Here is a 24,377-nt window from a genome sequence, read left to right on the forward strand (position 1 = left end):
CGTTTGGGAACTGCTACAGTACAGCAGTTTGTTTTGTTTTTGCTGAGTCATATCGAACTCATTATGACTCATCAAGTCGTAAGTCGAATGACCCCGTGGTGCGCACAAATAAAAAACCAGTGGCCAATCAAAACGCTTGTTACATCTCTAGTATAATAAACAAGGATTTGGCCAATCACAGTTCCGCATAAATGATCGAATAAAAAGAGCTTTTTGCGCAGTGTCTATGAGCCGAGTCAGGGAAGTACCAGAAACGCGTAAAGATGTTGTCACGACAAAAACTCGTATTGCTCGCAAAGAGCTGCCGATCGCTAAGTACCTCCAGCCAGCTTAGGTCCAAGCAAGCTTATAAGTTTGTGGTTGTGGGCGGTGGGGCTGGCGGTCTCGCTATTGCACACTCTTTGTGTCGGAAATTTGGCCAGGGGTTTACCGCCGTTGTGGAACCGTCTGAGGTGAGAGAGAACACGTGAAATACCAAACTACAGTTATCACGTCGATTTCTTCTCCTTGGTTTCATTATTGGGTCTCTGGGTGCTACATAGATTGATCATTGCGAGATAGTAGTAATGTGAAACAATTAGTGTTTAGAGTGTTGTTTTGGCGTCTTTCCGCCATGCAATCAAGTGTAAAATGTGCTCAGGAAGCACTTCTAGCACTATGGTGCCTAAGTATATTGGCCTTCTCCAGTTTACGGCTAATTGTATCAGTTTGTATTTATAAATAGTATTTATCAATTCTCATCTCGAACATATCGTATTTGGTTTGTAGAAGAACAATGAAGTATTTGTGGACCCAATTATTAATAGTGATTTCCCAGATTATTCATTGGGTGAACAATAAGCAACTCGATGAAGGTTATTTGTTATTAGAGATGGGGGGTAGGTAGAGGTCATTATCAAGAAGGAGGATGATTGAATACTCAACAACCTTGTACAATAAGCTTGTACATTTTCTAAGCTCAAACATCCTCTTTTCCTCAGTTTTATTCATTCTTTCCATGTTTTCGTCACAAGAATCACCGGTTTTAAGACATCAAACACATATATTGAAGCAGCAATTGCCCTAGATTACTTCCAGTCGATTACATAACAATCTCCGAGCATTCCTGCTCAAAGAAGCCATGATTTTTAACAGAAAATGTTAAAAAAGAATTCAAAATAGTAAAAGCAGTGTGTCATAAATGACCTGTTAATCTTTTGTCTCTTGTCGGTTGAGGTTTCTGTTGGCCATATTGTTATGCAATCCACATGAAGTAAACTGTGTGATTACCACTTTTAAGCTTTACTTTTATCAGCTAAAAATTTTTTACAAGAGACCATGAAAATAGAGACAGACTAAAATTTAGAGAGAAAAAAAAATCTGTAAAGTACCAAAAAATATCATAAAACAATAGGAATTTTTGATTAATATATATTTTTGTATATATTTCCTGTAATCATCAAAAATTGAATCTCAACAACTCATAAATGAAAAAAAATTTTTTTTTTGGCATTTTTAATGGAAGTGCAAACCCCTTGCACCCATTTTTAGATACATCTCTGATGAGTCTGTTTCTTGTGATATAGGTACATTACTATCAACCGTTATGGACACTAGTTGGTGGAGGAATAAAGCCGCTGGAAGAGTCCGCCAAACCAATGACAGATGTCATGCCAAAGATCTGCAAATGGTTCAAGACCAGAGGAAAGGAGTTCCAGCCTGATAAAAACTTGGTTATACTAGAGGATGGAACTGAGGTAGATTACGCTATATGACTTTTGGATAGGATCTCAAATTTGGTTACACTCTTTTCTTTTTTATAAGAACCTTTTTTTATTAGAATGTCCAGCCTGAGATTTCAACAAATTTTAAAAACATGCTAAGAACATGTCGAGGCTGAGGTAGCAGAAAAATTATCTGTTCTTTAGTTCTTATACATTCTCAAATGCAGAATCAAATTGTGCTCATAGTATCAATCTTATTATTGCTATTGATCATTAGTTTAGTTATCTTCCTTGGGAATTACATTCTTATATAAACTGAAATTTAAGAACATCATCCAGAACATATTCAGCCTTAAAATGTCCCAAAAATGAGAACGGCCCAGCCTCAACTATAAATTAGACGTTCTTATAAAAAAAGAGTGTATATTAGAGAATGAAGCTGAGTTAGATTATGCTATAGTATATGACTTTTGGATATTATCTCATATTTATATGGTTATTTTAGAGAATGGAACTGAGTTGTAGTATGCTATATCACTTTTGGATAGGATCTCAAATTTATGTAAACAAGGTTATATTAGAGGATTGAACTGAGGTATAGTATGCTGTGTGACTTTTGGATAGCATCTCAAATTTATATAAACATGGTTATATATACAGTCACTCTAAATTCTAAACTCTAAATTCTTTAGTCACTCTAAATTCTAAACTATAATTCATGATTTAAATCCCTCGCAAACACAATGTTTCCATGTGATTGCGACATTTAAGACTCACGAAATGTGCTGGGAAAATGTTTGCAAAATTACATGAAAATAAAGATTGATAAGGTAATAAGTTTTGCTTTTTTCAGCTAAGCTACGAGTTTCTCATTATTGCTGTTGGACTGCAGCTAAGATTTGATATGGTAAGTAAAAGAAGTAGAAAAAAAAACTGATGATGATTTTGACATAAATGGCATTTAATAGAGCTACATAGTTGTATGCCATCATCTGTTTGACTGTTTGTGGTAGGTCCTTTTCCGATTAGTCCAGTCAATCTATGAAATTTTACACCAGCATAGACAAAGCAAATGCAATCTGATTTGCTTGCATTTGCACTGCACCATTTCTAGCAGCGATATGTGTACTGGAGGTGTCTGTCCCCGGTTCTCAGAAGAAAAAACTTGGTAGAGTGTTTGCTAGCTATGAAAAGCGGCAGCTGCATGTGTCCGGGGTAGAGAGTGGCCTCGGGTTCTATATGCCTATGGCGCATGCAGCTGCCGCTTTTCATAGCTTGGACTAATCGTGCTGGAGCTAGAAGCTGGTACCTAGGACGATTGATACAACTATTCAGTTCTCAGAAGTGTAACTAGCTTTCTCTAGGCTGGTGTAAAACCTCAAGAAAACACAAAAGTGTTCCTGATTACTGCAGTATTACATACATTGAATAGGCTAGCTACTTAGTTGTTGTTACATGTCACCTCCTCGCGCAGGCCCGCGAGGCGATGGGGCTCATAAACCACGACGACTACCGATTATAAACACAACGATTTATTCCGATGCTTGAATAACACACTTATTAACTTCCGGAACCTGGCAGCTCCTTCTACAATGTAGCTTTCTAGCGGTTTTCTACAATAAAATTACAGCTATAAGTGCGAATAACAACGACATAAGAATCGAGAAAATGAAAAACTCACCAAGCTGTCGGCCATTACAAACTCTGACTCTCTGACTTGTACAAACTTAAACTTGTAAGTTTGTTTCACTTAATTTCGACTTTTAGTATGTAAACTAGGTTGTATCACTTATTCCAAATCCTTTGAGAGAAATTTTATTGCAAGTAGTTCCACCTGAAACCACAAATTGACTGGACTACATTGTTTTTCAGGTAAAAAACCTCCCAGAAGCGCTCGGCACTCCGGGAATTGGCTCAAATTACTCAGCAGCAACTGTGATGGACACATGGAAAAACCTACAGAGCTTTCAAGGGGGGAACGCAATATTCACTGTTCCTAACACTCCTATCAAATGCCTTGGCGCACCACAGAAAATTATGTACATCACAGAGGATTATCTTAGACAGGTTAGATTCGATGTTTTATTTTAGAGCCCTGTTAACCTTTTTAAGTCTGTCTCTATCTGCAAGAGATCCATACCTCAAGCATGAAAAGAGTTTTGTATTTTGAGCAAAGAGAGTGATTTTGGGTACAAATTGGGCTTTACAAAAAAAAGTATTAAAATAAAAAACCCGAAATCTCTTGGCACGGGGCTTATGCAGGTGAATTGACAGCTCTGGATATGTTAATCAAAAGAGATTGTTGCGAAATTTCTGGCATAAAATTTAAGCCTTTTAATAACCAGGTATGGTACCTAGACCTCAGATTGGCTCCAAAGAACCGTATTAGCCAATTTAAAACTTCAAATTAAAAATTACACTGTATAATTAAAAGTTCATAAACATAAACAATTAACCTTTTCATCATAAAAGCTGAAGGAAGATAAAAAAAGGAAAAAATCAGTTTGTTACATAGTATGTTATTTATTTATTTTTAGACACCAGCCATCAGGAATAAATCCAATATCATGTTCAACACAGCTCTTGGAAGAATCTTTGGAGTGAAGAAGTATGCAGATGTCCTGACAAAGATTGTAGAAGACAGGGGTATTCATCTGAACTTTTATCATAACCTCGTGGAGGTGAATCCAGACACAAAAGAAGCTATCTTTGAGATAATAGATCCTGAAGCAGACACAAGCAAGGAGAGAAATCGTTTGTCTTATAAGGTATGACATATACTTACATACAAGTCCAAAACTAAGGGGAGCTATATTTGGGAACACACACACAAAATAAACATGCACTTGAAATAATATGCAGCATTAGCAATTTTGAAAGTCCCTAATAGGACTAATTAGGATTATTTAGGATTTATTCTACAGTAAGTATATTATTCAGTATCCCAAGTGACATCTTTTTCTGATTTTGTTGGTCTCTGGTTTGCAACCAAATTCTATTTTTCTATAGCATTAGTCACAAATGCAACCATTTAGTTGCTTACTTTGAGCCCTAGTATCTGTATGCACAATGTTGTTTTGGTGTACAATGTTAGAAGTACTTGGCATTATTCTACCAAAAGTATTTAGGAAGTAGAGAGTGGGAAGAGTAAAATTGCATTAATGTATAAAAACGTCCCAACAATGTAAATTTGTATCCATGATTGCTTGATGATTTTCACAAATTTTACTGAGATTTTGCCATTTCATATATAGGGCTTACTGTGAAGTAGTTTGAAAAAGTCTGGCATTTTAATACTACACATTATCCAGTTACAATGGAAATTTTTCATGCCATTCATTCTAATTATTGAAAAAAAACAATGCTAGACATTTGGGCATTTTTCTGTTGCCTGTAATTTTACTAAACAGTTATGTAGAATAATTATCAACAATAATGTACATTTAGGGTCAGCCCTATTTAGAGTGTTAGCCCTAACGCTTGAAACGTCAGCGCAACCACTCTATTTCACCGAGGCGTTTAACATACCTTTTCATCCTTGATTCATACCTTGTCTACACCACGCCTACGCAGACCATCTAGTTTTTCTACAGCTTGCCTGTAGTCTTTCTAGTTATACCATACAACTTTTACAATTTGCTGTTTTCCAAATGATTGAATCTGAGCACAAAGGGCATTGTTTGGCAGCATGAAGTTTGTTTTTGAAGTATTTTAAGCCCTTCAAACCAACACCAAGCTTTATTGGATAATATCAAGACAGCTGTAAACAATCAACAACCTGCCAATACTACTTTCAAATTCAAAATTCCATCTTCTGGGAAAATGCCCATTCTTCAGGGTAATTGATTGTACTTTCTTATTTCCATAATAGTATGATCTCCTTCATGTTACCCCTCCCATGAGCCCGCCGGAGTGCCTGAGAGGAAGCCCAGTTTCAGATGAAAGAGGATACGTCGATGTGAACAAAATTACTACGCAGCATAAAACTTATGAGAATATCTTTGGTATTGGTGACTGCACAAATTCCCCTAATGGCAAGACTGCTGCAGCTGTAGCGGGGCAGTCTGGTGTGCTGAAAGCAAATCTGTACAGCCTGATGGAAGGCAAGCCAATGAGGGCGGCGGTAAGTAGCTTTGGTATCTATAAATAGGAAGTAAGTAATAAATAGGTAGAAAGTTTTATTTGTAAAATGTGATAAAAGTCTCTAGATAAATACATAAAGAAATACAATTTTTAGGACACATTCATTGTAAGACACTTTGTTTCTTGGTATGCATGTGAGCCATAAAACATTAAACGGAAACAGTCCAGATTCTATCCTTATTAATTGCTTGGTGTTTAATTAACAGTATGATGGGTACACATCATGTCCTTTAGTAACTGGATATGGTAGACTAGTCCTGGCAGAGTTTGACTTTGAAGGGAACCCTCTGGAGACTTTCCCCTTTGACCAAGGAAAGGTAAAATGATTTTCATATACTATGCCATAAGTGCTTGTTTATAAAATTGCTGTTTTCATGACCTGAGTGCTTATTGTTTGGGAGTGCAAACCTGACTGATTATGATAAAGGTTTACATCCCCCATTTTAGGTTCTCACTTATTTAAGGTCTATATACTGTAACCTTTCAGAGTTGATAGATTTGGTCAATTCTTTATATTATTTTTATCTTCCAAATGATATGTGATTTGTATGGACCCTATGAATGTGCATTCGCACGAATAACTCAAATCTGTAATATTGAGGTATTTTGGTCAACCTTTGGATAAAAGGCTGTGAACTGAAAGGCCAGGGTCCAGTCATTTGTGACGTAGATGTCACACAAATTACATGAGAAAAACAGTTCCTGTCTCAATGTCATCGTTGTGTGGTTACAAGTTTTACCGTCATCTTTATATCTCAACCTGGTAGTCAAATGATTATTTTAACTTTAGGAAACAAATCTGCAAAATTTAGCAGATACCTTATTTTGTAGTCTATAAATTGTTTTTTTTTTTTTGCATTGTGAACACGCGACATTCTTACAAGCGCACTCTGTTTTTTAAACTTACAACAATATGATATTTTATGTATAATTCTCGATTATTCTTTGCTTCATTAGTGGTAGCATTGCAATAGAAAACACTTCGGCAATATTTTGTCGTGTTGCCGTGTCTGAATTTTAACAGATTTAAGGAAAATATTTTTAGATTTTCCCGCCAAAACTTGGAATTATTCTCTCCTTTCGGGCGGCCAGGAAAATTTTTAAAGATTTGTAGAAAATTCAAATTTTAATCAAATTCAATTCCCTTGTTGTGTTGTGCATGTTCTTTCATGTTTGACATGCGAAAGTTGCACATTGTTGTCAAAAACAACATGATTTAGTCATATGAAACTTGCCCGCAACACCTCTACAACTAGAGTCCTAAAGTGTAAATCGGCCTACAACTCCATTGTGTACAGTAATTCAGGATTAAGACATGTCTTAGGCAGGTCGCACACATCTGAATTGTCAGACCCACAAACAGATGCGCAGCAGATGCACTTGCTTATGGATGTGACTACTGTAATAAGCCAAGCTGTTCTTATTTTGTAAATAGGAAAGATCTTCCATGTACTATATGAAGAAAGACATCCTCCCTGAAGTATACTGGAATGCACTCATCAAGTAAGTACAAATTTTATGTGATTCTTGCATTATTTTTCTTGGGGCCATAGCAGTGGTGGGGGACTAGGGGTATTTCCACAGCTGTACTATTTCAGTCTGCTAAACAACTGTCAAAACTATTGTTTTGAGACTTTTTTTGCTGTAAGGACACTTTTTTTTATTTGCCATTAACAAGTTTTCTTACTTTTTTTTTATTCTGCTGCCTTCCAGGGGACTGTGGCCGGGTGTTGGTACTGTGAGGAAGGCCCTTCACCTGGGGCTTAAAAAATGAAGGATGGACTGTTTAATGGCTGTCTGACTATGCTAATTATTTGCCCAAAATATTTTTGTAAGATAATCACCATATGCATTAAGAATTTACAGCTCACAAGAATGAAAAGACAGTTCATTTGATCTTAAAGCGGCAGCGTCATGGTACTGCTCATGTCTGGAGTCAGTGTTTATTGTAGGCGTTTAGTTATCTACAAACAGTTGAACTTTAAGCTGTCGATGCCTTGTTAAAATAATATGCAATATTTGATTGAAAATTATGTTTATTGACAGTTTGTGGTCATTTCCTTTGAATTTAAGTCTCCCACATCTACCAAAGGCTCATAAGTCAATATTAGAATTTGACTGAAATTCATTGTCTGGGCCAGAGAGCTATTGCAAAGCTCTTACCATGACACTGCCCCTTTAAGTTACATTATAAATTATGCATTATATAGTCCATGCTCGAGGATCCAGCGTACTTTGCATGCACTTCCAAAGGTCACTACCACAGAATTGCTGTTGGAAAATTTTCCTAGTAAGACCAGTTCTGGGGGCGTGACACGTCGGAAGCTTAGGCCAACTTCAAACTGACAGCCGATGAAATCAAAATTGTTCTCACGGAATTAAATACAATTTCTTTCTTGAGATACCAAAATGGAATGTCAGAAATGTTTTTTTTTTCGGTCAGTACACACTAAATCGTTGTCTTGTTCTTGATTAAAGTTTGAACTTTTTGGGAAAAAACATTGGAAGCTGAGCAAAAACATCACTCTTTTTCATTAAACACGACTTTATCACAAGCAGTTGTTCTGGCTTCAGAGTTTTTTTTCCAAAACAAAGTAACTTGATCCATCAAACAGGCAAAGCATTTGTCAGCAATGCGAGCGTTGTTAATTAGGATTTACAAGTAAACACTGCTGTGCTGTTTTGGGCCTTTTTTCGCACCTAAAAAACTGCCATATCACAGCACAGCAGCTCCCAGCATTTTGGAACTCAAAATTGTTATAAACTTTTCCAGCGGCTCTTCTGCGGTAGTGACCTTTGGGAGTGCCCGCAAAGTCTGCTGGATCTTTGAGCATGTATTAAGTTCCTATGTTCAGAGATTTGGCAATCCATTTACTGATTGTCTGCCTGGATCTTCAAAAGAATTCTGGGTTTTGAAATAATGCCTTCACTTGTTTACCATCAGGAAGTTTTTTTTAACTTAAAAAAAAATTTTGATTGTTTTTGCTTTCACTTCTTGGATATACAGTTATTTAAAAGGGATGAGCCACCCACTTGGCTACACCCCTGATTAATTCATGAATCTACCCTTTAGCCCACTTATATTTAGATTGCAGAAAACTTAAATATTTTTGTACTGTAGTTTTTAGCCCAATTATTTACATTGAATGGGGTAAGGGACAACAAATGTTGAGATAAACTGGGACAAATTGTAGTATGAATTAAAAAAATGTATCTTTTGCCTATTGTACTGTTATACATCAAGTCACAGGGACACTTGAATAATTTGGTAGACACAAAGGTAACAGTATATCAGGTGACATTTTGAGGGGTCAGCAGCTTGTACATGTAAGCTGCATTTTAGAGCTCTTGTCAGCCACAACAAGGGTTAAAAAGTTAGCTCCTCCGCAGGCATCTCAAGTGATTTTTTTTACTTTTTCAGTATTTTTATGAATTGGGGTTCCTGTGGCGAGTTGGACTGGAAGCCAAAAGAGGGGAGGGGGACAAAAGAAATGAGAAAAATCCCTCTTTCCACTAACTCAGGCCCCCACTCTTTCTTGAACATGACACAGGAAGCCAGGCATTAAAAAAGCCTTTTTCCACTGTAGACTCCTGCGGAGAAGGTATCTGGTACTTGGTTATCATGCAGACTGTATTTTAGAGCCCTTGTTAGCAACATTTTTTATTTCACAATTATGCTTTGAAATGATGTAATAATCTAGAATTTCAAGTTTAAAGCATGATTTTCTGTATCATGCTTACAATAATACTGACACAATTATCTAGAAGCTTTAGGACTATTTTAATAATCTAATCATTCCAGCTCATTTATCTTCATCTATCATTGCCTCAAATACATTATTTAATCAAGTCAATTATCACTAAATAAATTAAATAAATTAAAAATCATAAAAATGACATTTAAATAAAAAGCAATGCCACTTTTTGTGACATATTTAGAAAGTTCCTTTTATCTTGCTAGTGCTACAAATATCCTAACATTGATTGAACCCTGATATAAAATAAAGGGTCAGAATTTCTGAGTTTCTGAAGCAGAGTGATAGGTTCTATAAAATTGCCCATTTACAGCAAGTCGATGATGCTTGTCCTTGGGGCAAAAATTGAGGGTTGCTTGGTTTATTGATTGAACCACCTAGGATCCTCCTGAGCCAGAAGGTAAATGTAGGGCAGTAGCTAGTTGGTGAGGAATGCTGCAATCACTAACTAAGGACTAGTTTATCTACAGAAATCTCATATGGCCTATCTGTAAAAAGCTCTACAAAATAAGCATCTTGAACACTATAATGACAGGAAGCAAAAGACTTAATTGGGCAATTGTATTTGCACTACTGATGGTTGGGGAAACTTTGGTGTTTGGGTTCGGGCCAGTGAAGTTCATAACCATGCAGTTCTTGTTGCTTGCCTCATACTTGAAAGAGCTTCCCCACATTGTGTTACAAAGCACCTCACCACTCTTGAAGATCTGAAAAACAAAACCAATAAAATGAGTTTTGCATTGTGTTATAATGTCAAACCCTTTTAAATATAAATGCACTTATATGTATTAACCTCTAGAGGCTAGTTGACTTTCCAGATGCTTAAAATCAAAGATACCAAGAGTCACTATGACTGTTAGCTTGGTCCATAAGTATAGGGGGTCCCCCTAAAATTTCAAATCGAGGACCTATTTCAAATTGCTCTATATATCCATCACATATTTCTTTACAAATGATCTGGTAAAAATATATTTCAAGAGTCTGTGGACTTGTTGTGCCTAGCCCAGTCAGTACCTCTTTAAATGTGCGACATTTATTTTTGACAGGACAAGTGTAGGTACTGGAGGTATAGTTGAAGCCATTCAACCAGTCTTGCACACATGTCATGTCATCTTGACAAGCAAGAAACCAAGCATCACAGTAGCTCCCACAGATGGGTGCCCTATCTATGATTCCGCTGCTCTTATGCCACTTGATGAGGTTTGGTTCACACTGCCAGAAGCACTCCTCGTTCTTTACGAATGCTTCACAGCGCTGTAAAAGTGAACAAAAAATTAAGAGACTTCTATAGGACATATTGCCATATCTATATTTTTTCAAGGAAGGGGGGGGGGGGGGGGGAGAAGCCTCTGTCATTTGTTGTATTAGGGACTTTAAGATATGAAGATGGAAACAGCAACAGTAAGCAATGGAATTGATTTGAGAAATGATAAAATTCACAAGAGACACAGAACAATGTTTTTAGGAACGATTTTAGGACTTGAACATAATCGTCAGCTATGCAGGCTAGTTGGCACCTGTAGACTCATGTACTCTTTGGGTACCTATTTTCTGGTTTGTCGGGAGCTCAGTGAAACATGTCCACACGCTTTGAAATCTCGACTCGACTGGTTTGATTGACTGATTTTTCAGAGCTTTCCTAAAGAGCTCCCTTTTATTGTGCGCGTGAGTGTTTAAAAGCATGAAAACCTTTAATAAAAACTACTTGTTGTTTGAGTTGATTAGGCAGCATGTCTATAGTCATCCTCACATTGTATCATATATGAACCAACACTGATGACAGTGCATAACAAGACAAAATATCTCCTAGTCAATTGGTATTCTACTGGAGGCAGTCTTAAGGAGGAAGTAAGATGTGAAGTGCAAAAAAGGGGGTGGAGCGATCCCTTTTATAGCATGTGTTCTTGTTTAAAAGCTGCACATGAAAATACATTCGGTCTTATAAATTACAACCCTTTCTCCAACAGACCGGGACATGAAAACTTCGTGTTTTATGATCTAGCGAGGATAAGGACCTTTAAAGTATAGACTTTTACTATTGTAGTACAATTTGTATTTTCATTGGAAGTAGATTGGCATTTATCATCAATTACTAAAGTATTCTCCTTTGGCCACAACACCCTAGCTGTCCCTATTAACTAGAGAGGCAGATGCCATTTACTTCTATAAGTCTTTCGTAACATCTTCACTCTAATGGTGGAGGGGTAGGGTTGGGTTCTGAGATGGAGGAGGCAGGCCTTAGCATGCCTGTCAACTCTTCCGCATTAGGTGGGAATCTCAAGATTTTAGACATCTTTACTGCTCTCCCATCTGGAGCACCAAATCTCGCACTTCTAAGTGATTTTTATCGCTTCCTAAAAATTATTCTATACAAAATCATCATTTTTCCTATTTTCTATCAAAATAATAAAAACCATATAAAATCTATAAGGATTTGTGTGCGAGAGCTTTCTATACGAGAAATGCCTGCAAGGTTATACCCGCCCCTCCCACAAAATAATTACATACCCCACCCCTCCCCCCAAAACAATTTCTCAAACCTTGAGATCCTAGGAGGTTGACATTTACACTATGCCTAAGCCATTTATAGTATTAACTATGTTTGCTTGTGAATTCCAGTATTTCAAACTAAAAGTTGCAAGCAGATGCATTAAACAACAGATAGGGAGGGGGGGGGGCTTCCCCCGAGGGGCTGATCCAGACTCGTGGCCAGGAGGGGACCATGTATATATTTGAATAGCAAACACTTTGTGCCAAAATTGCGTAAATGTTTTCAAGGTTTAACGATATGGACTATTTTCTTATAACAAGGCATAGGCGGCAAAACTGCGTGAATTAGCACTTGCCATGTGTCGAGTATGCGATGATGTGTCAATGATCACGTTTTGGCGCGCGATTGTGGTAGGGGGGGGGGGGGGATCTAAACATCTGTCATATGCCTATTTTTTAAAATTCTATGCTCTAAGACTTCATTTGTACCTGAGATAGATTACCACAATGGTTATACGTCAAATTATACAGGCTCTCGACTCTATCCTTCGCGAGCTGGATCGTAAAATCTGCCGTGCAACAGGAGTTTTCCTTCCATGGGAAACATTCGGCATAATCTGGTCCTTCGGGGCCGGGCTTTGACTTGTGCAGAGGTCCTTCAATACAAGTATCGACTGCATAGGATGCCTTTAGCACTAGAATAAAGCATAAAAGAAACGCCAAAGCACACAGACTTTTCGCCCCAGACATGATGTAACGTAGACAGTGCGTGCTGCGTGGACTAAGCATGACAAAAGGGGTTTTGACCACAGGGGCCCCACAATCACGCAGCAGGGACTTTGTATCAGTGCGGTCTTCAGCCAGTTCAGGAGGAACGCGTAACGCAATCATTTCTATTGTCTCACCTAGGTCACGCCTAGGTCAGTCGTGCTGGAAAACTGCAGCAGACCGGAAAAGCTGTTTTTTTTTTCGCGCCCGCGCTCTACATCCAGGAGCTGATTGTTGCATAAGCTAGAGGAGTAGAGGAGTAGATCGACGTGAAATACGGCCAGTGTTCTCAAATAAATATCTATTTATCGAAGTGCGACGATAGCGCACCGAGTGTCTTGTCCGCCATATTGGAAGAGAAATGTGGTAGGTACACATATTGGACCTTGGTTTTAGCTTGCTTATGTATTTTTTTCAGTGATGAGACTATTTTTTCCCGGTTGTGTGATGAATAATCTATGCCCTCGCCAAATTTGGTGAGGTGCACATCTCTAGTAAAAAGTGTACATCTCTGAGAAGCAACGTCTCTGTTATTCATCTACGCGATAGAGTTATCAGAGCAGTTGTATGAAGTTAGATGAAGCCTGTGTTTCGCCTTACCTATAGTGTGTATAATTTGAAATACAGTCCTTATAGTCTCTTTATAGTTCTTAAAGTGTTATTAGGGTTAAAATGTGCCAAGAATTGCCAAAGACAGAGCATCGCAATCGGAATGGTCGACGATGATCGGTCGATGATACCAAGGAAATATTACAATTGTAACTTTTATTTATTTGAGCATTGATACATCTTATATGCCTCTACTAAAATATAAGGGTCTTGTGAATTCCAACTATGTGACTTTCACTGTTTGACTTGATCTGCAGGTTCTAGACAACACAAAGAACAAGAAAGCAAAATTAGTGTGTTGATTTTGTAGAGTAGACAATAAAAACACAAATCCTTTCTCGTTTTGGTTGAGCGCTTGTATGGGTTTTAGATAGCGAAATATCCAATAAAATGTCGAACCAAGCAAATTTATCGTGAAGGCTCTAATTCCATCTATGTAATAAAACAGAAAATCGCAGAGTACTACCATCGAGGTCGAATTCGGACCACATGTTGACTTTGCGAAGTAAACAACCTGAAAAAAAAAGCCTCCTCGCAGTTGCCGTTCCATCCGCTATACAAAATACTAACCAAAAAATAGATAATGTTCAAAGTTACTCCATGTAGTTACCTTTTTACTGGTAACTTATATAAATCCCATGTCATGACAAATCTTTGCACGATTCCAACTTCTCCCCAGTATACTTTATCCGATCGTCTCGGAATGTAGTAGTGCGTATAGGTTGTTCAAATCGCTTAACTAATAAACAATGTCAACACGTTTGCTCGTTGCCCTACATAATTCTGCGATAAACAGAATCGAGTCGAATGGACAAAACGCTCTCTAATCCGCCATCTTTAAATCTGGTGGGAATATGGTTGAGAGCGAGGGAGACTGGGCCTCAATGTTTTGATCGATGACGTCAGGCTATTGTATTCACGTTCCTCCTGAACTGGCTGAAGACCGCACTGTGTATGCACTCTTTTTATTAACTAGAAGTTTCTAATATAAAGTGAATGCTCGGAGGACAGGACGAACGATGTCTCAGTACAGGGTTCACGAAAAAGACCACTGATCGATATGGAATCAAAATACAAATCAGCCGACGGGGAAAGCTGTGATGTGGACACGAAAAATTACATCCACTATATGAAACTCGCGCATGCGCTAAAAACCCTGTTGATGTATATGAAATCAAAATACAAATCAGCCGACTGGGAAACCTGTGGTGTGGACACGAAAAAATTGCATCCACTATATGAAACTCACGCATGCGCTAAAAAGACCACTGATCGATATGAATTCAAAATACAAATCAGCCGACTGGGGAACCTGTGGTGTAGACATGAAAAATCGCATCCACAATATGAAACTCGCGCATGCGCTAAAAAGACCGCTGATCTGCGTGAAATAAAAATACAAATCAGCCGACTGGGAAGCCTGTGGTGTGGATACGAAAAATCAGCTTTTCGCATATGCGATACCAAGATTAGACTAGGTCGCTGCGCTCTCTCCGAGCAACTAGACCCTGCGCGCAGGGTTTACTGGGATACCTGGAGGGGGAAATGTTGGGGTTCCTGTGTTGTGACGTGTACAGTGTTTGACGTATAAAAGATACTGCAAAACTGGCGGCCATTTTGAAAAAGTTTGTCTCTGTCATCAGTGATGGTGTACTTGTGCCGAGAATTAAACAAAGGTAAATGGACTCGAATGTCTTATGATATAATTCAAGTATTTAGAATAACCAAGGGAATATACAAAACAACAGTGGCTGAGTCTAAATCTCCTATCGGATAAACTACATAAGAATTCAGGGACTCATGCCAGCTACAGTAGAACCCCGCTAACTCGAACTCTGAAGGGAAGCAAAAATCAGTTCGAGTAAGCGGGGAATTCGAGTTAGCAGAGTAGAAATGACTCGAAATTAGGTCCAATTAGGTCCTTGTTTTATAATTGCTTCTGATTTGTTAACTTCTAAACATGGCCTGGTTGATGTAGTTGCACAGTGATTCTATTTTACAGACTATTAGTAACATGTTAACTGTGAAATAAGTTGCAAATGGCAAAAGTTACAAATGCAACTGATACCGCTGCAATTTCCAGCCCTGCAATGCAACCATATTTAATCCATGCCTGCAAGTTTAGCTATAATAAATAAGAGATCATGTTGTGATTACATTGTCTATTTCCAGAAACTATTAATACCCCCTCATAGAAATTAATTAAGTCTTTAATTTGCTTTGCTCTAGCTCTGTAACCTTACAGAGGAAATCATAGCCTAATGCCACCATATTAGTATAAGAATCTTTTCTGGAATCACACTTTCATTGTTGAATTTCAAAGTTGTTGCACATATTCCAACATATTCACAAGGAGTCCTTTAACTTTCAAAATTTGAATTTCTAGCAAAATTAAAAGAGTAATAGCAGCAGCCAATCATTTGTGCAAACGAATTGTGGTACCAAAATCTGAGAACCAGACATCTCCTAGAATTGGTAATTTACACTCATTGTAACAGTGGGCTCCTTCTATTATCCTAAAAACAAACAGTCTATGGAAAGGTTATTTGCAGAAATAGGTAAATGGTACAAACAATGTATTGAAGGACTCCTGACTGATAATTCATTGGGTACTATATTCTTTTATACACTAAAATACACACACATTCAGCCTTAAAACTGTTAAAATGTCCCAAAAATGAGAACGGCCCAGCCTCAACTGGAAATTAGACGTTCTTATAAAAAAATAAGAGTGTACAGTCGATTGACAAAAAAAATGTTGTCAACCGGCTTCGGGACTACGAGAGAAGCCCCATGTAAGAATAGGTAAAACCACTGAAGTGCCTAGCTGCATATATTAGCATACATGTCAGCTCTCCCACATTTGGCGGGAGTCTCCAGATTTTGGACCCCTTCTCCCGCGTTGAGCACCAAATCTCCCGCCTTTTAGCATTTTTTTTATCGCTTCCGAAAAATTATTCTATAGAAAATCGTCATTTTGCCATTTTCTATTGAAATATTTAAATCAATAATTCCCTTGCGCAGCGCAATTTAACACCCTCGTGAGATCTTTAAGTGGATTTGTTCGCGTAAGATTTCTTTACGGCAAACGCCTGCAAGGTATACCACCCTTCCCCCCCCAAAATGAATATACCCCTCCCCCCCAAAAGTTCTCAAGCCTTGAGATTTTCGGAGGTTGACAGGTATGTATTAGCCCCTGAATAACTTCAGGCTTAAAGGTTTGACATGGTGGCTAATACTGTATGCAGCTAGGCGGCGCACGTTTTTACCATTCACTTGTCGTGTAGTCATGAAGCCGGTTGATGACAACCTTTTGTCAATTGACTGTAATAATAAAAAAACGCGACCGTGTACACAAGAAGGGTGCGCAGATTGCGCCACAATAATTACCAACACAGGCAACAAACAAAAATTGCTTTAATTTATGGAAATTAATTTTATGGACATGCCAATGACTGCCACATAAGCAGGGTACCTACAATCTGTTACAAAACTAATGAGACACTTTCCCTCCCCCTTCCTCAATGTTGGAGGGCAAATGATCACCTTGCTACTGCTTGTGTTTTGAGCTGAAAAATCGCCTCTAACCTATATTAATCGGGGGGAGAGGGTTGGCAGTTGTTCGTATGGGACGTGTCCCACTTACTTTTGTTGAGGATTGTAGCATCAAAACCTTCAAACCAGAATACAAATAATATGTTCATCTATCTCCTTTCCAATATCTCAGTCTTTGTTCAGAATTAAGGTCATTAAAAAAATTTACAACTAGATAGATTTATATTATACTCTATTAAAGTAGTTTTCAAAATCCCGTGAAACAAAATGTAATTGTTAAAGAGTAATATAGTCAAGCCAGAACAAAAGAGAACAAAGACATTACAATGTATTAGTACTTAATAAACTAATAGTATTTCACAGGTATTTAAAAACCACTCTTTACTCTATCAGATATGACATATTGTTAAAGAAAGATAGCTTTGACAGTATACAAATATATTTGTATACAAATTATCTTTAAATCATTGTCCTTTTTCTCAATTCCATTATTGTTCTCAATTACTCAGTTAAACATAAGGATATTTTACACAAACATTCCTCATTATAGACATTATTGCTTAACATTATTACTGCTTTCAAACACTGACACTATTCATTGGCATAATTACATGGGGAAAGAATGTTCCTTAGCAAACTCTATGCACAGTATTTGAAGTTACTATTACCGTAAATAATCTAATAAACGCCCGGGGCATTTATTAAATTTCAATGGTCAGAGGGGAGGGGGTGGATGTGTTCAATCGATAGGAGGCATTTTTTAGAGAGGGGCATTCTTTACAAACTATAAAAATATCACAAACCCAAGAGCAGTGGGGTTGAAGTCTCAGTCAGGATCATATTAAATTATAGCCTGCATTGCATTTCTTAAGATTGAGCAAGTCTCACCCAGAAGGAACCGAGCTCAGATTAATCAAGAAGGCAATCAAATTTGATTTATATTACCTAATTCCCATGTCGTTTGTTTTTAAGCTGGAAGGGGGGGGGAAGGAGGGCTTTAAATACAGGTGGCATTTATTAGAGAGGGGCGATCAATACAAACTTGTTAGCTTATTAGATCGGAGGCGTTATTTAGATAGAGGGCATTTATTAGATCATTTACGGTAGGTCAATTACCACGGGTATTATGCTTTCTACAGTGAAGGTATTCCCTCTCTTGCTGACCATCTTTCTCATCTGCATCCTGTAGTTTGTCATACTTTATTCCACCATTCATGCTTAATGTGGGTGATTTTTGATCTGCATAAATATAAATATTTTATAAACATTATAATAGTGATCTATAATCAACAAAGATGGGATACCACATTTGCAAGTGTGCATATATCTCAATGGGTAGGGGTTTTGAGACACATTAATTAATGGGATAAGATTGCTTAGGTGTCTTTGTGCTGGGGAGGATAGATTCCACTTCTCCTAGCAGCCAAAAATGCAGTTGGTGGCACAGCGAAGTGTTCCCGAAACTTGCCCAACTAAAAGTCAGGCCATTTTAGCTAGCATGTCGGGAACAAATCGCATATCCATGTTTCTTTCAGATATTAATAGCTCTGCTACCATAGACCCTGGATTATATGATACTCTAATAATTTATTTGATTTTGTGATAAGTTTACTTTTTTTCTGAGGTCACAAATACAGTTAAGTGTATATATTCGCTTAACAGATTTTATACATTAAAATGAATATATAATTAAAACAGATTATAGCCCATCAAATATGTGCCACACAACTGTCATGCTAAGGAAGAATTTGATTAAGTTCATAGTCATACATACCAATCTGTCTGATTTGTGCATTATTGACTGAACCATTGGCTGAACCATTCAGAAGTTCTTTCGTAGAAAGTGTCATCTCTTTTACTTCCTCCTCTATCGACTCAACTGAGTCAGTTGAAAGTTCCCTTGTGTCCTCCACCTAGCATAAAAGACATATACTTATTCAAAAATGAATTATTTACAAATCATAAGAATTATCTGGATCAGCAGCCCTACAATACAACTTGAACTTTTTTCATACAGCATTAAGTATCTACAGGAACTAATCACATAAATAAAAATTTATTTATTTATTATTCTTTTGCCATTCTATGATTACATGGAATTGAAAATAAAATAAAATACATGTATTTGTAAATGGTGAGGAATCCTAGGGAAACTAGCTTAATATAGGCTTCCTCTTTTCAAGTGAAAAAAAGTGACTCTCATGAACTAGGAAATAATGGAAAGCTTGTGAAGAAACAAATCAAAACTAGATCTTGCTATTTAATTGTGAAATAAAAAAAATTGAAATGAAAAAAACAACAATTTTTTTTAAATAGATGCAAGCATTAGAATGTTAGAAATTTTGACATTCTAGAATTTAATGAGCCAAATAATGTGCATATTCAGTACATTGTGTACATTGAGCTCTAAGAAATATCCCACCTTTCCATTTTGTAACTCTATATATTTGTTTTTGTCATCCCCATTCTTGCCATTCCACGCCATCATATATGTTCCACATTTTCCTCCCTTCCAGATTATCTATCCACCTAACACCCCCCCCCCCCCACCACCACCACCCACCCACCCCAGGTGCTTTGGTACGAATACCCGCTTTCAACCGAAAACTAAAGTAGCATAGAGCATGCATTAGCCTCCTCTGCAGGCGCCCAAGTCGAAAAAAGTTTTTTTTTCGTTTTTAGGCTTTCTGTGGAGTGTTCAAGAGTGGGGGCCTGGGTTGTCCCCTTCCTCTTCCGGCTCCGATTCAACTAGCCACAAGAACACCACTTCATAAAAATAGTGAAAAAGTAAAAAAATACTTGAGATGGCTTAGGAGGAGGCTAGACCATGCATGTACCCTTTTAAATAACCACAAGAAAAAGATGCATGCACCAGAATAATGTATAAAATGTTGAAATTCTAGAATCTTATAAGCAAAATAATATGTACAGTATGTGATATCTTTCTTATGTAGCATAGAGCAGGCATGAGCCCCTTTAAAAGTTTACTTACCGCTCTCGATGACCCATTAAGGACACGCACTATCAACAACAAGATGAAGTGGAACCACCAAATGTTCATAGCAAATAGTGCCCACAGCATGGAATTGAAGAAGAAATAAAATGGCAGGTCCTCATAAAGTCTCCTTCCTGAATGGCCAGTGGTGTGAAGAACTTTGTGAGGGTATAAGTACAACCGACAGATGAACCTGGAAAAATACAATAAGATATTAATGCTACATACATTGATAATGCTAATATTCAATAAAAAAAAAATAACAACTGGATCATGGCAATTTAATAGTAATAAAATAGTGGTTAAAAGAACATTGTGATGGTATAAGTACAACCGACAGATGAACCTGGAAAAATACAATAAGACATTAATGCTACATACATTGATAATGCTAATACGAAATAAAAAAATATCATGGCATAATTACACATGGATCATGGCAATTAAATAGTAATAACATAGATACAATTTAATTTCTGAGTCACTAATCTAGTGATTAAAACAATAAAAAACACCAATCCCCTTATTTCAATCCTTTATATAATAATACACAGCAAGGGTCCATGTACTTAGACTTACAGTACGGGAGTTCCCAGTTTCAAAGAAGGCACTTGTAGTAGCACTTCAGTAGATGCCTTAAAATGCTCCAAAATTAAGTATAGGCCAGCCTCAACTGAATATCACATGTTCTAATAAAAAAGGTGTACTTACCAGGATAAAGCAAAACTTAAAAATCCTGCATTGACCAGGAAACCAAACATCCTAAAGGGACCATTTGGTCTTGAATTGAAACACAGGAAAATCTTGGTAGCTTCCAGGAAAATGTCACTTATGTCATGGAGAAATAGGACTATGACACCAATATTGTGATATCTGTAAAACAATTATTTCAACAGAGTGAGCAAGAGACAACAAATAAAACACTCATGGGGAAAGATGGATAGTCTCCTCTTATAAGCTGTTCTTGGTGGCTTCACATGTAGCATTGTGTGACACCAAGGTAGATGAATTAACAAACAAAAAAGACATTGTGAGACACCAATAGGTGGATGAATCAACAAACAAAAAAGACTTCTACACTATGACTGACCTTGTGGCAAAAGAAAACAGTATAAGTGCATTAGCCAGTATATGATGGCATATCATAACTATAGAGTCTGCCCTCCACTTATCCATGAATACTGTCGCATATATGGAGTGGAAATAGAAGCCTGCTTGCACTACATATATAGTGTAAATGTCAGATGGTACAGGCATGGATTTTCTCCAACCTAAAAATGTGAAGCAAAAAAAATGAGTGAAACACAGATGTGAAAGAATAATTATATGCATATTGATGCCAAAACAAAGTACAGAAATCATATGAATAATAATATTAAAGTCAACAACAATAATAATAAAAAATAATTATTATGTAGTAAACTGAAAATCAACAATTTTAGAGAACTGTAGCCACTTTGACAGAGTTTTAAGAAGCTAGCCAATAAAAATACAAGCATGATACTAACTGATTGATATGCTCTTCCTTAGCCAATCAGCATTTTTTTTGGTGGACTTAAGAACCTGATGGCAACAGAGGTTAAAAATTTATCCCATCCTGTTTGGCTAAATTTGTTAACACTTGGAATTGGTGGCCACAGTAGCGGGTATCACACTATTAGTGTCTAATATCACTTATCAATTGAAATGTAGTCCTGCCATCTAAAAAAGGCAAAGATAATGCCTATGTCAATTCAAATGACCTGAAACGCAATGTGCTTGATTGTTACAAGAGTTTAGGCCCACCTTTCCAACATAGCACAGTGTCTTGGAAAAATTGGTGTTTACCACTGAACAGCACATAACAAGTGAATGAGTAAGCAGATCCATAGTAGAGCAACTTCCACGCACTCTCAGGGAATTTCTTTTTGTCCTTTGGTATGAAGTTAAAGTATTCTGCAAAAGGCTAAAAAATACATTATGTCAATGACAAGTACCAAAGGATCAGACATTTACAATAATGAATGATACGAATGCATAAAAGGGCAAATGAAACAGAAATGAAACAAATGTTTGATTTCTTAATAGAATTATCATTAATATAAGTTTATTGAATTTATCCTGAAACGCAAAAGAAAAGGCAATAAAAAAAACTTCACAACAGTGTGCGCTTGTGGGGTCATTCCCGTGCATGTGAGCATGCAGGTAGAAGATATTTCAAAATTGAAAACTTTTGCTTCAATTTCTATTCCAGCTCTCAGCAGAACAATAAGAAAACAGTCTAGATGTAAATCCATCAGTTAGAATGCATGTTTTGAGTTGGTAGTTTTTGCTCTAATGCAAAAAACTGTTGCAGGTATTTTTATTACTTCAGCGCGCACAGAACACACCATCACATTTTCAGTGTAGTCACTGGGATATGAAATGAATAAACCTCTACTCTGGCTCAGTGATATTGGCAGATAATGTCAACAGATGAAAAATGGTCCTCAAAATTGCAATGTTTATTTTTCGTACCATTTCTCATCCTTGGACATTTTCTGCCGATATCCCAGCTGCCAGAAGGGGTTTATTTACTAAGTATAGCCTAATATATACACAACAATACTTTTCATCAAGGGCCGCTGAGAGGGTGGGACTGGTTGGAGGTGTGGGTTTTACAAAAAGCCCCCCTCTCACTTTTGCTAATTCTTATTACACTCCTAGTCGATCCTGGATCCTCTACTTTAGTATGGAGGAGTTCAGCCCCAACTTTTCTCTGTGTCCCATGGTCCATGTCATATCACTTTTATGGCTATGATATAATACTATATGCAATTTCATTTCCATAGATAAAAGAAAGTTTCAGAGGGAAAATAATGAGACACCCCAAATTGATAATATTCTTACTAATGTTTGATCAGAAAAAACTTGTGGTAAAAAAACTTGAATCACTGGATTGTAATTTCTTGAGGTTTCGGCAATGCTGCCTTCATCAGGAATGGAATGATTGATTCCTGATAAAGGCAGTATTGCCAAAATGTCAAGAAATTACAATCCAGTGATTCAAGTTTTTTTTTACCACAAGTTCAATTCAGTTCAATTCACAATTCAATATTGAAGCATAAGACAATCACTGCACAGGACAAACAACATTTAACAATAACAATAAACAAAGAAAATGGTAAAAGATAATTAATTGGTTACTTTACAAAGCAACCTTAAATCACATTGTTATACAAAAACACTTTTTTAAGGTCCATTACTATCTTTTGTAAAACGGCTTTTGAATATAAGTAAGCCTAAAATCATAAATTCATACTTAACACCCATTTTAATATTTGTTTCTCATGTTTTAATAAATCTCAGATAAAAAACACAGCTTATTATTTTAACCACTTTTGTGATAAACACATCATCATAATATTTACAAATTATGCACCCCAATAATATTTGGACAAGGTTATGTTTGCAAGAGATAATTACTCATTGTTATGATGATTATATGGCTGTCAATCTTTTTTTTTTTAACCAAAAATCAAACATTGGCTCCGTTGACATGAAATTCAGTTAATTCAGTCATTGCTACTTGAAGAGGTTTCGTGCCTAAATGCAACTTAGGGATCGAGACAATTAAAATGTGCAGTGTTTTTCTAAGCAACAATGAACTTCGAACACTTCACAACAGCTATGTACAGCTACGCACGGACCACAGAACATAATAAATTAATAAGAAACGTGGTAAACGTAGTAAATGAGTATAATCTCCAGCCATCTTAGGGGCGTTTAAGCACTAGAGTGATTAAGAAACCCTAAAAATTCACAAAACACATACTTAAGTAAGTAAATCTAACCTTGAATAGCACCGCAGTCGCTACGTATCTCAGAATGGTGAACAAAACTCCTAAAAGTAGAGTAACTTGGACGTCTTCGACTGAGATATCTCCGTACTCAAAGAGTTGGGTCAAGAATTCTTGGAAGAAGTTTTTAGTGGGACCCCTCAGACGCCATTCTCTCGCAGCAGTCTCCCAAATATCAGAGAAACATTCGACGTAGCCCGACGCCATCTTGGCACAAGTGCGAAACGCCAATGCGCATGTGCAAACTGTGAGGCGGGGCATTATTTATCTCGGAATCTCGAAATGTATATCATGGGAGGTGCTTAACGATTCACCTTCTTCAGTCTGTCTGTCATAAGACTGTCCGCCCTGAAGAAGTCTTATTAAAAACGAAAATTTGGCAGAGTCGAATTCCAGTTTTTGGATGAGTGGACCTTTTGGTGTGTGTGTGCGTTGGGGGTTAGCGCTATCACGCAATACGCCGGAGCCTGCATATCGCGACCAAAAAAGGTCAAACATCAGGTGCAAACAATTACTTGCGCACCGCCTTGATTCCAAGGAG

The 24,377-nt window shown here is 37.2% G+C and overlaps 3 protein-coding genes and 2 long non-coding RNA genes across 5 annotated transcripts; 2 read left to right on the forward strand and 3 right to left on the reverse strand.

Annotated features, from left to right (window-relative positions):
• The first annotated feature begins 211 nt into the window (after positions 1–211).
• On the forward strand, positions 212–9,065 carry LOC5522176 (sulfide:quinone oxidoreductase, mitochondrial). Its single transcript, XM_001642001.3, has 9 exons — positions 212–452; positions 1,566–1,736; positions 2,557–2,610; positions 3,576–3,770; positions 4,241–4,471; positions 5,575–5,826; positions 6,053–6,163; positions 7,282–7,349; positions 7,560–9,065. Exons 1-9 carry the CDS (start codon positions 264–266, stop codon positions 7,618–7,620), a joined length of 1,332 nt encoding a protein of 443 aa, XP_001642051.1. The 5' UTR covers positions 212–263; the 3' UTR covers positions 7,621–9,065.
• On the reverse strand, positions 3,220–3,581 carry LOC116604718. Its single transcript, XR_004291206.2, has 2 exons — positions 3,385–3,581; positions 3,220–3,316 (listed from the first exon to the last, which is right to left on the reverse strand). It is a non-coding gene; the product is annotated as an uncharacterized LOC116604718 (long non-coding RNA).
• Positions 9,066–9,491: 426 nt separating the features above from the next.
• LOC5522175 (riboflavin-binding protein) lies at positions 9,492–12,997 on the reverse strand. The gene is made up of 3 exons (XM_032367459.2): positions 12,581–12,997; positions 10,616–10,855; positions 9,492–10,308 (listed from the first exon to the last, which is right to left on the reverse strand). The coding sequence occupies exons 1-3, from the start codon at positions 12,980–12,982 to the stop codon at positions 10,102–10,104; spliced, it is 849 nt and encodes a 282-aa protein (XP_032223350.1). The 5' UTR covers positions 12,983–12,997; the 3' UTR covers positions 9,492–10,101.
• A 94-nt stretch (positions 12,998–13,091) lies between these two features.
• Positions 13,092–15,991, forward strand: LOC116604719. Its single transcript, XR_004291207.2, has 2 exons — positions 13,092–13,225; positions 13,726–15,991. It is a non-coding gene; the product is annotated as an uncharacterized LOC116604719 (long non-coding RNA).
• An 878-nt stretch (positions 15,992–16,869) lies between these two features.
• Positions 16,870–24,089, reverse strand: LOC5522174 (ceramide synthase 1). Its single transcript, XM_001641879.3, has 7 exons — positions 23,831–24,089; positions 21,804–21,963; positions 21,109–21,289; positions 20,730–20,891; positions 20,016–20,211; positions 18,798–18,936; positions 16,870–18,262 (listed from the first exon to the last, which is right to left on the reverse strand). The coding sequence occupies exons 1-7, from the start codon at positions 24,041–24,043 to the stop codon at positions 18,132–18,134; spliced, it is 1,182 nt and encodes a 393-aa protein (XP_001641929.2). The 5' UTR covers positions 24,044–24,089; the 3' UTR covers positions 16,870–18,131.
• Between the last annotated feature and the right edge of the window lie 288 nt (positions 24,090–24,377).

Source organism: Nematostella vectensis, chromosome 3 (assembly GCF_932526225.1).
Source record: "Nematostella vectensis chromosome 3, jaNemVect1.1, whole genome shotgun sequence".
In the NCBI taxonomy this organism is placed as follows: Eukaryota; Metazoa; Cnidaria; class Anthozoa; order Actiniaria; family Edwardsiidae; genus Nematostella; species Nematostella vectensis.